We start from the raw sequence: 14,823 nt of genomic DNA, 5'->3' as shown, positions 1-14,823 counted from the left end.
TAACTTAAACATGAATTTGTAAGTTATAATCTATAAGAATAGCAAGGCAAATCATCAATTCTTATAACATCTAAAAATGCAAAATTTGATCTTGCAAACTCGAACCAAATCAATATCATTTTATTTTGATGCAGGCAAACACACCTCAACATTAGGAAGAGAAGAGAATTAAAAAAAAAAAAAAAAAAAAGGTCACCCCCCAAAGCCAAACAAAACAAGCTTAATTCAGAAGGTAATTTCAGGAAAAGGGTAATTTCGTCAGAAAACCAAAAAGAGGAATGAAAAAGCAGGGAAGACCCAATAAAAAGTAGCTTCCGCGTTCTGACATTATGGGTCAAAACTGAACATAGAACTCACAATAACAACAGAAACAACTTCAGCTTTTGTTGTTTCCAATCCAAGGTTAGTTTGTACGAGAAAATATCTTCAAAGTTCATTCTCTTTCTATATCTCAACCCGAAAATTTTCCAAAATTGGATCTTTCTCACCGTACGAGAAAATTTCTCTTAAAAAACCTTTTACCCAATTTTGCCCTTTTGATCTTGGAAGCTTCCCGTCTCTTTACATCTCAGTTCTTTTTTCAGTTGTTTGTCTCAGGTTCTTCTCAGTCTTCCAATCAAGGTATAATTTTTCCCTTAAAATATAAGCTTTTTGTATTATTTCTTTTATACGTATAATATACACTCATATACGTATCTGTGTTGGTTTAGAAGATGTTATTTGAATGATCGTCTCAAATGCAAACATGTTGGTTTTGTTTGATTGAATAAGCTGCCGACCAATTACAATCTTTTCGTTCTTTTTGTTTTTTTTTTTTCTTTTTGGATGGAGAATTTTATTAGGTAAATCAGGATGAAATTCACGTTTTTGCAGCAAAAATGACTCTATTTTCAGGAATTATCTTTAATTTGTATGGAAGCAACAGGTTTTGTTTTAAGGTGTTTTATGTTATGGTCCTCCTGGAAATGCTGGTAATTTCTGTGCTAAGCATAAGTAGGTCTTGCTTTGAATCACTAATGGAACTTGATCCTGCATGTTAAGGTATTAGTGGAATTGATTTCGGGAAATAACAAAGAAAAAGGGAAAATGATGGATGGTTTTTTTGTATGTTTCAAACACAATTTGCATATAAAGGATCTTAGTAGAAATCAATAAATTTGAAATTCCACTGATTTTCTGGCTTTTCTTTTTTTATTTTCCTTGTAAAAGAGTTGATCTTGTCTAGAAGGCTTATTCGACTTCGGATATTTAGAATGCAATAAAAGTTTCTTGCTACATTTCCTGTTTTATTTGAAGCAGAGGCATTAAGTATTGGTTCACCAGATTAGAATGGATCAGCAAGGACATGGACAGCCCCCAGCTATGGGGATCACTGGTAGCGGAGTTCAGGTGCCTTATGGCACGAACCCGTATCAAAACCAAGTGACTGGGGCCCCAAATCCAGGGTCAGTTGTAACATCAGTTGGAGGCATTCAATCCACCAGTCAGCCAACGGGAGCTCAACTTGCACAGCACCAACTTGCTTATCAGCAAATCCACCAGCAGCAGCTACAGCAACTTCAGCAACAACTTCAGGCATTTTGGGCAAATCAGTATCAAGAAATTGAGAAAGTTACTGATTTCAAGAACCATAGCCTTCCCTTAGCCAGGATCAAGAAGATCATGAAAGCTGATGAAGATGTGAGGATGATATCAGCTGAGGCTCCTGTCATTTTTGCCAGGGCATGTGAAATGTTCATCTTAGAATTGACATTGCGTTCATGGAATCACACAGAAGAGAACAAAAGGAGGACACTTCAGAAAAATGATATTGCAGCAGCAATTACCAGGACTGACATATTTGATTTCTTAGTTGACATAGTTCCGAGGGAGGATTTGAAAGATGAAGTTCTTGCATCAATTTCAAGAGGAACAATGCCTCTTGGAGGACCTGCTGAGGCGCTGTCATATTACATGCCTACCCAGCATGCACCTCATGTTGGGACTCCGGGAATGATTATGGGGAAGCCTGTGGTGGACCCTTCTATGTATGCCCAGCAGCCTCACCCCTACATGGTGCAACAGATGTGGCCAAAAGGTCCTGAGCAACAACAGTCATCCTCTGACCATTAGAAGCTCTAGCATAGAACGTAAGAAGGTAATTTGATACTTTTAACGTGAATCGGAAAGTGGAACCGCAGAAAGTAGAATAATTGCTCTAGTTGCAATTTCATTCCTTGAGAACTTTCATTTCTTATATTCTTATCTTTGCTTGCTTTTTCAATTGATTACAGACAATTCCTTGGGACATCTTGGGAATGTTCAATGGAACGGAATAAGGAGGCATCTACTGGTCAAAAGCCTTGGTCAAGATTCTAGCTGAAGATCATACTTTTTGTAAATACTATTCTGGAAGAATGACTAATCATGTTTGAACAATTTACTTTTCCTTTCCATGCACCCTTTCCTTTTTCAATCTTGTTTTGCTACCGCGTTTCTAGTTGGAATGATTACTTAGAGATGTAAAAATAGAAATATCTAGAAATTTTATCATGAAGCACTTATTTCCTTTTTCAATCGTCCTAAATTGAGAATGTCAAGGATCTCCCCTGACACTCTAGTTTGTATTCCTCTCTCAACTCAACCGAATTCCTGGACAGAAATAGAGGATACCTTCTCCAGACATGGCAACTTCCAAGCTTGAAAAATGGCCCATGCTGATAAAACTTCAATGCCTTGCATATTTCGACTCTAAAGACATCAGCTTAAAGTTGCATGGATTCCTTGTAGCAGTCGAGTGCCTACCAATCATTGAGTTGAAACATCCCTCTCTCCCTTTTTTTAATGGAAACCTGTGTGTACGCAGGAAATTTATCTGCCCTTTAGTCACATCGAAAATCAAAGATATAGTGTTTATCAAAACTTGGAAAAAGGGTATGCTACAGCTTTGTAAGTGCAGAATGGAAACCAATGGCAATCCTGCTGTAGATTGGTGGTTAATTTTCATCCCAAGCCAACAGACAACTCACAAAAGTGACCAACAGATATAAACATCTGACCCAGTATCAGGTGGCTCCTGCTTAGTTCCGTTATTACTTCTTAGAGACACCAAGGACAATATATAGATGTTTTCTACAAAAAAAAAAATCATTTTAAGCACACATTTGACTCTTAGCATTGAGGCTGCCAGGTCAAAAGCTACTTACATTTGGAAATAGAGACTGCTTACCACTCTTACATACAGCAAATAGTAGTAAACGCTACTGATAGCATAATAAAAAACACTAAAAGCAAAGAGCTTGGCTTAACCCCATATGGCCATATCAAGCATTCACTATAACACCACCGTTTGGATGGAGGACTTGGCCGCTTATGTAGGAGGAGCAGTGGTTACATGCAAGGAACACATAGCATGGTGCAACCTCGATAGGCTGGCCAGCTCTTTTCATTGGCACGTTGGATCCGAACTTGGCAGTCTCCTCTTCATCAAAGGATGCTGGTATCAATGGAGTCCATATGGGCCCAGGTGCAACACCATTGACACGTATGCCTTTGTTCACAAGCTGTAGTGAAAGGGCTCTAGTGAAAGCCACAATGGCACCCTTGGTTGCTGTGTAATCAAGTAGCTTATCATTGCCTTTATATGCATTTACCGATGTTGTGTTTATTATGGAACTGCCTTCCTTCATGTGCTTCAAAGCATGCCTATAAATATCACATCACAAAATCAATTACCATTGTTATTGTATCACGTTTTACTAATTTTGTTAAGCTTTTTACATGGTATTCAATCAAGTCATTGCCCTTAATTCTTTAAGAAAATTTAAAGCATCACCTGGCCATGAAGAAGTAAGAAAAGATATTAGTCCTAAACACCCTTTCAAGCCTCTCCTCATCTATCTCCTCCACACTGCTTGCCTTGTACTGTTCTGCTGCATTGTTAACCAGAATATCAATCCGACCATACGCGTTCACCACCTCATCAACAACCTTTTTGCAGTTCTTATCAAACCCCAAATCAGCAGATATAGCCATAGGGTCCTTTGCATCTGGCGTCTTATTCTTTCTCAGCATCTCCAGAGTGTCCTCTGCATCCTTGTCCTCCTGAGACTTCACATAGGTAAACGCCACGGTTGCACCCTCTCGGACAAAGCAGAGGCAAACGGCTCGGCCAATCCCAGAATCACCTCCAGTAACTAAAGCCACCTTCCCCTGCAAAAGGGAAAAAAATTATTCAAACAGGCATGCATTTAGTATTTCCATGAGGAACAAGACTATCCAGGAGCCATTTTTATGATAGCTTCTTATTGTAGTAATGCAAATGAAAATTGAAAAGCTGATGACCTATCTCATTGTACAAATAAAAGAAGGCAACTTATATATAATGTGTCATTGGTTTGTGCGGAAACCATACTTGAAGTTTGTTAGAAGGCTTGTAATCAGGGTTGGTGAACTGAGGGATAGGATTCATGACATGTTCTTTTCCAGGCTGCGCATCCTGTTTCTGAGGAGGAAACTGCTGCTGCTCTTTAGAAGCCATTCTGATCTCAAACAATCTAACAGGTCTCTGATGACTCCTCGGAAAGTGATTTCTATCAACTCTAAGTTGGGTTTTGTTTGGACACCAAGAAACTACAGTAGAAAAGGTCTGATGGAACTAAGTGGAGGAGAAAACTTATATAGTATAGGATTTTGATCTGTCCAGTGAATGGGAAAAGTTAATGCAAATGCTAATATAATGAGTTTCCAGGTGGACACCTACGGTTACGTGGCAGCAAGGTGTCCACGTGTCATGTCATCCGCCTGCAGTGGGCACGTCTGTGGAAACGGACGTTTTTGTTGACATGGGGACCCATGTGAAGTGAGAATGTTCTAGCATGATCCTTGAGAACGGGGCAATTTCTTACCAGGTACTCAGGTGAACTGATCTCTTTTGATCTGTATTTCTGAACTATGACAAATGGACTTAACCCTTTTTTTTTTCTTGTGGATGAAACTTCACTTGATCAGTAAAATGCAGGATACAACTGTTAGTATGAGAAAAAAAAATAAAAAGAAAAATATTTTATTTTTTAAAATTTTTATTTTTTTAAACAGACTTATGTTTTATCAGAAAATATATAGTATATGGTCATTTTATTTTATTTTTTAATGCAGGGGGAGAGTGATATGGCTCTACATTTAATTTCACAACCAGCCATCCCTTTTCTTTCCTCAATTGCCTTTTCACTTTTGCAAAGCTATTAATACAAGTTGCACTATGGTATGAAGGAAAAAATTGCAGATAAAATGAACATTTGATTCAATGGCATTTCATGTTAAGCCTTTTTTCATTTCACTCCATATTCTTCAACAGGTCATAAGGTTATAAGAGAAAAAGGGATTCTTGACCTTCATTGCAAGTTTGCCTGTAGACTGTCTTTGAAAAATTTGAGCCGGATTACTCAAACCTTCTAGCCTTTAACTCAAAAAAACTCAATACTTTTGCATGTAGTCCACGTGGAGCCCTCTCAAGCCTCAACTTTTACATGTCAGTATAGCACACGTTTTCTTCTTGAGTAACGAATCCATAAAGTGGCACCTGTAAACTGCTTGACATCCAAGGCAAACCATAAAAAAAGAAGAAGAAGAAGAGAAGAAGTATCCAATTCAAATAAAGCTTATTCCATACAAAAGCTTGCAGCCAGCTGAGACCCCTTTTCTTTTTCTTTATCTGCTTCCCTTCCTCAGCTTTCCTCGCAACATTGGGATTAATTTAGAAGCTTGCCATGGCCTCTCTCAAACCTTCCCACTTCTTCTTTGTGGTTGTTCTTGCCATTTTCTTGCTTTCTCATCCTGTTCACAGTAATGGTAACTCTCTAGATCTCTTTACCTTCTCTTGCTTTGCAGGAGACTGAGATATATATATATATATATATATATATATGCTGAGGTTTGAATGTGTATGTTTTCAAGCCTTTTTGGTATTCTAAATTTTTTTTTTCATTTTTGACAATAAGAAATTAATTATCAAGACTTCAGTGCTGCAGTCACAGAAGTTTTAATTTAATGCATGCAAATAAATCTACCAAATTTTCTGCATTATTTATCAGTTCCTAGATATTTTAGTCCTTGTTTTGAGTTTACTTTGAAGCATGCATGTGGATGAAATTTTTTAAATAAAATTTGTAAAAATCCTTAATAAAATCTGATTAAATGAAAATTAAAATAAAAACTTCAAACCGATAGATGAAAATATCATATTATGTGTGCAAAATTGCGTTCTTTTTTTAAGCAGCGGCTTTTATTTGACAACACATTCCAATAATTGATAATGCATAGGGCAACTGAGAAGATAGCAATTATGGACTGACGTTTCTTTGTCAAGTGATGCATGATCAAATGTTACTTGATCTCTTCATTTTGCAACATATTGACGATGGCCATCATTGATTTTGAAGTTTAGTTCAGTTGGTTCATCTCACTATAGCATCTAGTAGGTCTGGGATTCGATTTGAATTTCAGCATCTGGCATTCATGAGTATAATCTGCCTGCACATTTCTTCCTATAATTTGACATTTTTTTCCCACTATTGACAGATGAGGAAGACAATCTTCTTCAAGGACTCAACAGTTACAGGACATCGGTGAACCTCCCAGCATTCAACAAGAACAAAAACGCACATTGTGTAGCAGAGAAAATTGCAGATGACATAGACGACGACCAGCCATGTACGAACCCCAGCATTTCACGAGGCAACGAGACTAAACTATCCGAATATCCAAAGGCAATATCAAAGTGCGGCATTGATGTCAACACCACAAGTGATGTAATCGTGCTGCCTGTTTGCGTACCGAAACTGGTTCCAACTCTTGTTCTTACCAACTTCACACGCACTCATTACTCCAAGTTCATAAACGATTCGAGCTTCACTGGAATCGGGCTTGATTCGGAAGATGAGTGGATGGTGGTTGTCCTTGCCGCCAACACCCCAGCAGGGAGCCTTGCCAATGGAGCTTATTCTTTGGTTAATGCAAAGGTGGGCCTAGGCCATCATTACATGCTACTTTTCTTGTTGGGTTTTGTTCCTTGTCTTTTGCACTGAAATTGCTTGAACTCCTCTCTTCTTTTCTATGTGTTGTTCTTTGATACCTTGTGGACTTTGATTTGTGGGAAGACTTTGTATTTTGCTTTGTGTATGACATTTGTGTTCAAACTTTGTTCATCATGCTTAATTAGAAAGTGATATGTAATTTTCAATAATAATCTTGAACCATATAATTCTTTACATATTTAAATATTTTTATTTTTTAAAAATTTCATTTGTTTCAACAATTAAACTTGATAATTAGGTGGAAAACAAAGTATACTAATCAATTCAACCAATGCATCAAGAGTTGAAAGAAACAAAATATTCAAGAATGTAATAAATAAAACTTTTTCTTTTAGAAAAAGAGAGTAATAGCCAGGAGAAAGATATTTGATGGTATCATTTTTATGCACAGCATAAGGTAGTATGGTCAAAGCTATGACAACTGACGGTTTCAATTTTGAGTTTTTAATTTTGTAAAATCTTGACAATACTATCTGATACTATTTTAATAGGGTGTAGATCGATCAACTTGTCAAGATAATATCAACCACAAGCATTCCATAGATCAGACATATAACTAAAGTATTTTAATCAGTGTTCAAGACTCTGACGCCTTCTTGACTTAACGTCGGACTGAGTACCTGATTTTTATGAAGATATGTCTTTCACTATAACAACTTACTATTAGTATTTTAATTTGATGTCAATATCAATCTAGTGTGATAATTTTTCAAAATAAAAACATGTTAAATGGGGATTAAGAGATTACTATTTGTCTTCAATTCTGAAATATGAAAACTCTATTGTATAATTTTTCAAAATAATAACATATCCATATTTATGTTTGCATTCTTAAAATTGATTCTTCTTTTATATATTTATAATGTAATACAATATAAAAATAATATAAAAAATATAAAAATAGCATGATTTAAAATTTTAATAAAATTTATATAAATTTAATAAAAATAAAATTATATTTCGTATTTATTTTATCAATACAAATTTAATATAATAATTTTTATATTTTATACATTTGACACGATGAAAAATATATGAATTATTTAATCTAATTTTTACTATTAAAAAAATGGGCCCTTAAGACAGGTCAAGCAGTGGGTCCAAGCCCTTTAATTTTCGAGGAAATGGGCCAAACCTTTTTAATTGTGAAGGGTGCGCACACCCTAAACCTGCGCACCCCTTCTTCAAAATAACGCACTAGAAAAAAAGCTCAGATTTTCTGATCAACCGATCGACCGCGCGAAAACAGGGAAGAAAAGGGAGCTTTTCGAAGCCTTTGAAACCATGGCGGAATATGACGACGAAGAAGGCTTCGGCGACTTCATATTCATATCTTCCTTATCGTCGCACTCAATCAACGGTCCAGATTTTTCCACCACAAAGACCATCGTTAACGACGACGATGATTGGGGAGATTTCATCAACTCTGACAATGCTATCTCCGGTGGTGAATCTCTTCCCGTCAATCATTTCCACTTCGATCCCTTTCCCAACTCGTCCCCTCCAACTCAGCCCGACTCGGATCCGATCCGAGCTGAGCCAGCGAAAAACGGATGGGCCAAGCTGACCGGAGCTTTACCGTTATCGATTTTTGGGGAAGAAGATAAAGAAGAGGAGTCTGGAGCAGTGGACGCAGGGTTTAACGGTGTGGCAGGTTCGTTTTCGTTTCCTAAAAAAGATGGGAATTTGAAGGGAAAAGGATCGGATTTGAATGAATTGATAGCGGATTTGCATAAGAAAAATGAGAAGGAAAAGGAGGGAAATGGGTTTGGGTCGGGTTTGGATGTTAAGAAGGGAGTTGATTTGAATCCAAAGGTAGAGACTTGGAATTGGAACGGATTGAATTTGGGGTTAAACGGGTCGGGTTTTAAGGTGGATGCGTTGGATTTGAGTGGAAATGCTCCTGCTTTGGATAAAAAAGAGGATACTTTGGGTTCAAATGGTGATGTATTTGGGATGGAAAGAAAAGAAGGGAATTTGGGCTCAAATAGTACGGGTTTGGATCAGAATGGGTTGACATTTGATCTGAATGGGGGTACTTCCGATTTGATTGATGATGAGGAGGATGATGGGTGGGAATTTAAAGGTGCAGAATCAAAAGCAGAAGCTGAAGCTGAAAATTTGAAGGTAAAGTTTTGTTTTTTTTTTTTTTTTTTGATTGGAAATGTCGTTTCCAGTGTTCATGTTTTGTTGTTTGAAAAGAACTGAGAATTGCATGGAAATTTCCATACTTAATCCCGGTTTAGATAAATGAGAGTTCTAGAAAGTAAGAAGCTGGAAGAATTCTTTTTAAAGGGTGCTTTATTGATATTATTTTGAACTTTTTTTGGTTTTGTCAGATTGATCAGAATGAACCAATGTCAAATTTCAATGTGCCCATATTGAGTTGGGATCCGTTGGGTACAAATGCCAATGGGCTGAATTCGAATGTCAGTGGGGTGATCTCAAATGCAAGTATGTTGAACTCTAGTTTAGTTGACGAAAATGAGGAGTTTGGTGATAATGGTGGATGGGAATTCAAGACTGCAGAATCAGAGACAGTCTCTGGAACTGGCAATGCTAAGGTAAAAGTTACTTTCTTTTATTTTGATAGGTGGAAAATCCTTGTCAATAATATAACCACAAAGTTCTGTTTCTTTATTAGTGGTGATGGTTTGTTGGTACTGGTGTTCTATCGTGTAAGATGTATATATTTGCATTTTGCTCTTGTGCATACCTAAAGGGAGGCTTTATTTTAATTATAAAAACTTTTTGTACTTTAAGTTGATTATATATATATATATATATATAATTCTTTTTCACATATCCACAAGTTGTTCAGGGACTCCATTTTATTTACTACTTTGAAGGTTCAGGGCAGAGAGCAGGAAAATCCTAAGGGAACTGAATTCGGCTTTGGATTTGGGAATGGCATGAATGGTTCCAGTATGTTTTTTGTCACATCAGGCGGAATCTCTAACAATCCTGGTGAATGGGACTTAGGATTTAGTTTCTCCCCTAGTTTTGGATCTCAAAGCAAACAGAATGATACCAAAAATGGTGTGATTTCTTCGCCAGTTGATAAAAATATTGAACCTGACAAAATGTCCTGGGCTTTTAGGGACACAATTTCAGGAAATGAATCGAAGACTAAGGTATGAATTGATTGATTTGATATTCATTCTTGTTTCTTTCTTTTTATCTCAAACAATCTGCCTTATCAAACTTCAATATTTTTTTATACATATATATGTAGGAAGAGCGAAAGGATGCTGATGCTTCTTCTGGACTGGAAGACTATTCATTTGACAGTCATATCCAGGTTTTGGTTCATTTAGTATGCAAAATGCTTCAGTAAAATGTCATTCATAAAAATTCCAACTGATGAGGCATTGTTTAATCCTGTATATTGTGCTAAGCTTCTACAAATTGATTACATGTTAAGCGTTAAATGACTGTTGCATGAGATTTGCCTCCTCATCTAACATATTGTATTTTGTTTGTCATTGAGAGAAAAGTGCAGTTTACTAGGGTTACATACTTTCATTGGAAAATTTTCTTCTTCAATCTCTATTCATCTTCCCTTTAATGTGCTCAGGGGAATGAGGAAACAGTGGAGAAACACAAGGGAGCCTTACCTCTAACCATCTTTGGTGATGCAGAACTTGAAACTGATGATTCATTGAGATATGAAGATGTTTCCACTCACAAACCTCCCTCTCTAAGAGTTGACATGAAGGATACTCATTCAAATATATCTATCAATGATCTTATTTCAAGTTTATATAGTCAAGCTGAGAAAAATGCTTCTTTAAATCACATAAGCAATCCAAGTGAAAAAGGACTTCTTTCCTCCCAGACAGAGGTGGATTCCAATTTAGTAAATGGTGATGATGATTTAGATGATGATTCCTGGGAATTTAAAGGTGCTGTTTCTGGAACCACAGGAGAAAACCTGAACTCTCCACTTGGTTTGGGAGATTCATATGAAGAATACTCTACCAAAATGGGGCTAAATGATTATGTGGACTTCTACTCTAAATTGACAGCTGAATTGTGCTTTGTTGCACTTAGCCATCTTGACAATATGAAGGTTGGTAGAGTCCTTGAAATTTTTTTATTTTTTTTTTTGCCCTTCTCCTTTTTGTTGATAGTAATGTTTAAAGTATTTTGTTTCTGAAATATGCTTTTTATTAGAAAGATCGAAGTAGTGCTGCTCCTTCTGGTGAAGATGCTGAAGTAAAAGCTATTGAGAAGGAAATCCAGGTTGGCAGCTATTTCTGATCATTCTTGCAATTTTCCTTTCCCTTTTTATTAGTTGTACACTCTCTTTGTATTTGAAAGATATATCCCAAAATGATCAGGAGAATGCATACAAAAATCCCCTTTCTGTTATTTTGCTTGAACTTGTGGCACTTGCTTACTTCATATCAAAAACATAAATTTGGAAGATGAATCTCTTTTAATTAGGATCTGGAGCTTTTTTTTCGATTTGATAGTGCTTTGCATGACTTATATTTATCCATGTTATCTGAAAAGGATGCATAGTGATGTTTGATTGGTTTTACATTAGCCTTTGAAATGTTGCTGAGCAACTTTTGGTAGCATTGTTTTGATTTGTGATTGAATCTTCTTTTTTGTCTTTCATTGGTTTTACAATAGCCTCTAAAATTTTACTGAGCAATTCTTTCTCACATTGAGCAATTTAAACATGCCCAAATTCAAGTAAATCGTGTCATCCTCAGATGTGAGTCTAGTTGTTCATGTTTGCTCAATAGAGTATTGGACAAATAATGACTTGATCTTGTCTGTTGTTTATGGTTGTAGGGCGTATGCAATGAACTGCAAAAAGATGGCACAATATCCAAAGAAATGACCTCAGAGAATCTCCAGTCAAGAAGTATTTACCTAAGTGAACTTGCCAAGGTTCTGGAAGAAAAAAAGTTTCAAGTGCTTGAATCAGAATATCACTTATCAGAGAAATTATCACTGGTGTGTGTCTTTTGCTTTGATTCATATGTGTTCTTATTTCAAGAAATTGATTCGATGCAAGTCTTGAGAGACATTTTAAAATGTAAAAGCATAGTTGCTTTAGTTTTGTCAAACATCAAGTTGATGTACATTTACAGGCTGGTATTAAGTGGGAATGTAGCTGATATCCTCTACTGAATATCCATAAGCTTCCCCTCCATGCCACTGTTTGTCATATATTTATATTCTTAAATTTAGTATTTTCAATATGAATGGCTATATCTGAACTAACCTCTCAGAATATTCAATGCTGGGTAGAGTTCAGATATTCTGTTTCCATTTTATTGATGATTATTTTGCTTATTGCTGGCTTTGACCACGACATGACACTGGCTTGTATGTTCAATTGAATAGGCAGAGAAGGATTTGAGATCGGCAACTGAACTCTTGAAACATGCTGTATCAACACTAAAGATTCTAAAATTGGGGTCTGTTGAGGATCAATCTAATTATGTATCCTTATGGTCAAGGATTTTGTCTGTTTGTGCACTAGAGCTGAAACATGGTGCTTCGATTTGGAAGCAATCATTACAGAAAAACATCCACAATCAATTACTATTTAAACCTCAAGGTGCTTCACCTGAAAGTCGAGCATATAAAATCTTATATAGTCTTTGTTGTTTTAACTTCACAGTGTTAATATAATATTTTGCGCATTTACAGGCAGAAAGTACATTCTTGCACTTGGAGAAATTTTCAGAGTTGTGAAGATTGTTGGATCTTTGTCCACCAAACTCTACAAGCCTTGGATATTGTTTAGTTCTGAATATCCCACTAGCTTCTTTGCTCTTGTGAGGGAGTGTTCTACTTTGTGGTCAAGTTCTGGACTTGACGAAGCCCTTCAAAGTCTGTCTGATCCTACTGATTTAAAATATGATGTTGAAGCTTTACTTGGTTCCATCCAGAGTACTGATGATTTTGATGCACATGAACTCTATAAAAAAGTCTTCTCCGGACAAGAACCTACGTGCTACCTATCAGGAGTAAGTGCAGGAACAATGCCAGGTACGAAGATATTGGTTTTTTAGCCTAGAGGATGTTAGGTGTAATATCTTTATCTTGGACAAAGAAGAAAAGGGAGAGAGAGAGAGAGAGAGAAAGAGAAGTTATTTCATGTTGTCATCTTTAAGGTGTAGGTAGGTCATGAAAGTTGCTTGCTCTATAGGGTCTTTAAGAGTGTAGTTTTATGGGTGATACACATCACCCTCTCAGATAACCCTGATACTCCATAACATATTGGAACCTAAGTTCCATAATCTTTGAACTTGTAAAAACATCATCTATGTTCTTTGCTTTTAAGTTTCTTTTAGAGCTAATATACGGTAGATACTTTTTTTGTAGCATGATCTTATAAACACATTAATTTCCTTCTTAAAAGATTATACTGATTTACCAAAATGATAGCCATACTTAGTTAACAGCTAAAGTGTGATAACTGATTCCAGAAGATTGTGTTTTACCTGGGGATATAACCGAGCAAAATAATTTGTAAATTCTGCAATCACATTCTGAATCTGACCTTTTTAAGGTGCACTCACATAAGTCTCTAACATTATCTTGATTCTCTTGAATCAGGCATGAAAATGGTGGTTTGGGATGGACAGCATTACTTTCTAACCATTGTCAACTTGTGGGCAAATTTAATAAGTCGTGATCCACCAAATTTGCCCCACATACATGTTAGAAAATGAAGATGCCATGGAAAAATAAAGGTGTATTTCCCAAAAGTTTTGCGGCAGAGATCATGCTGAATAATTTTGCTGTCCGGGATGAGGCTTCTTGACTGTAATCAGAGTTGCCCAAGTCCAGGAATTTCACTCTGGAAATAAAAATGCGAACTTGAGTTTTCCAGATCCGATCTGACGGAAGGATTCAATTGTTTACTTCATTGGTTGTCATTCTTTTTAAGAGAGCTGTAATATAGCAACTTGATGTAGAAACGTCCTCTTGCTTTTTGTGATTCAGTTGTATTCTATTATTCATTTCCGAACCGGGTGAATCAAAATAAGCACCCCACACATCTAGAGATAAGAGTCATCAGCGTCTTTCTTTTCTCATATTGTACTGCAGCATCGATGATTGAAATGTAAAAAGCTTTTTGTAACCTGCTCATTTCTGTGTAGCCTGAATGGCAGTATGTTTTGCTGCTGCAATTCATAATTTAGAATATTGTTGGATTGCTTACAGTCAAAATTATAACTCTTATCACAGGATGACAGATTATACTACTCCATGAGTCAGTATTTGAAAGGCATTCTTAGTTGATAGTCAGGCCAGGACTGAGGTCCCTTCTCCGGATACAAATAAAGGCTAACTTTTTCCCCTTTTCATTTTGGTCTAATTGAAAAAGGCTAACTGGTTAAGCCGGGCTCGAACCCTGCCTTCTCTCTCCAATGCAAGGGTAATGGTCATTAAGCTAAACTGCATTAACAATATTGTTAACCTTCACCTTTTTCCGATTAATTAACTTTGTTACAAGCTGTAAACCATTGCCAAAACTTAAAAATAGAATTGTATGAATTTTATTTTTATTTTTATTTTGAGATTGTCAGGATTTAAATTCTGATTATTAAAATTAAAAGTTTAACACTCTATCAACAATCATGCAGCTGCTGGCTAATAGCATGAATTTCTCTAGTGCCACGCCATATCCATAATTCTAGCTGCTGGGTACAAAGATATTCCCCAGAAACTAATGAAAACGCTGAAGAAAGCAATGTAGTTTGGAAAGCTTGAAATT

The 14,823-nt window shown here is 36.3% G+C and overlaps 3 protein-coding genes and 1 pseudogene across 7 annotated transcripts; 3 read left to right on the top strand and 1 right to left on the bottom strand.

Annotated features, from left to right (window-relative positions):
- The first annotated feature begins 314 nt into the window (after nt 1-314).
- On the top strand, nt 315-2,556 carry LOC111295259 (nuclear transcription factor Y subunit C-3 pseudogene; annotated as a pseudogene). Of its 2 annotated transcripts, none has more exons than XR_016327317.1 (3): nt 315-621; nt 1,300-2,137; nt 2,274-2,556. The product of XR_016327317.1 is annotated as a nuclear transcription factor Y subunit C-3 pseudogene, transcript variant X1 (transcript). The 2 variants fall into 2 exon arrangements; XR_016327318.1 differs by having other exon boundaries at nt 329-621; nt 1,210-2,137.
- LOC111295257 (NAD(P)-binding Rossmann-fold superfamily protein) lies at nt 1,840-4,884 on the bottom strand. Its single transcript, XM_022888679.2, has 3 exons — nt 4,394-4,884; nt 3,815-4,191; nt 1,840-3,684 (listed from the first exon to the last, which is right to left on the bottom strand). Exons 1-3 carry the CDS (start codon nt 4,517-4,519, stop codon nt 3,303-3,305), a joined length of 885 nt encoding a protein of 294 aa, XP_022744414.2. The 5' UTR covers nt 4,520-4,884; the 3' UTR covers nt 1,840-3,302.
- Nucleotides 4,885-5,602: 718 nt separating this feature from the next.
- On the top strand, nt 5,603-7,161 carry LOC111295343 (Glycoprotein membrane precursor GPI-anchored). Its single transcript, XM_022888801.2, has 2 exons — nt 5,603-5,829; nt 6,559-7,161. Exons 1-2 carry the CDS (start codon nt 5,748-5,750, stop codon nt 7,062-7,064), a joined length of 588 nt encoding a protein of 195 aa, XP_022744536.2. The 5' UTR covers nt 5,603-5,747; the 3' UTR covers nt 7,065-7,161.
- A 1,141-nt stretch (nt 7,162-8,302) lies between these two features.
- LOC111293818 (uncharacterized) lies at nt 8,303-14,195 on the top strand. 3 transcript variants are annotated; one of them, XM_022886786.2, is made up of 10 exons: nt 8,303-9,200; nt 9,413-9,637; nt 9,929-10,207; nt 10,309-10,374; nt 10,651-11,145; nt 11,250-11,318; nt 11,880-12,044; nt 12,438-12,654; nt 12,747-13,088; nt 13,659-14,195. In XM_022886786.2, exons 1-10 carry the CDS (start codon nt 8,358-8,360, stop codon nt 13,772-13,774), a joined length of 2,817 nt encoding a protein of 938 aa, XP_022742521.1. In that variant the 5' UTR covers nt 8,303-8,357; the 3' UTR covers nt 13,775-14,195. The 3 variants fall into 3 exon arrangements, with proteins under 3 accessions (XP_022742521.1, XP_022742520.1, XP_022742519.1); XM_022886785.2 differs by having other exon boundaries at nt 9,923-10,207; XM_022886784.2 differs by having other exon boundaries at nt 9,887-10,207.
- Nucleotides 14,196-14,823: the final 628 nt, after the last annotated feature.

This window comes from Durio zibethinus, chromosome 14, assembly GCF_047325235.1.
Source record: "Durio zibethinus cultivar Kanyao isolate XHJ-2024 chromosome 14, ASM4732523v1, whole genome shotgun sequence".
Classification (NCBI taxonomy): Eukaryota; Viridiplantae; Streptophyta; class Magnoliopsida; order Malvales; family Malvaceae; genus Durio; species Durio zibethinus.
This window is presented reverse-complemented; position numbering and strand designations above follow the sequence as displayed.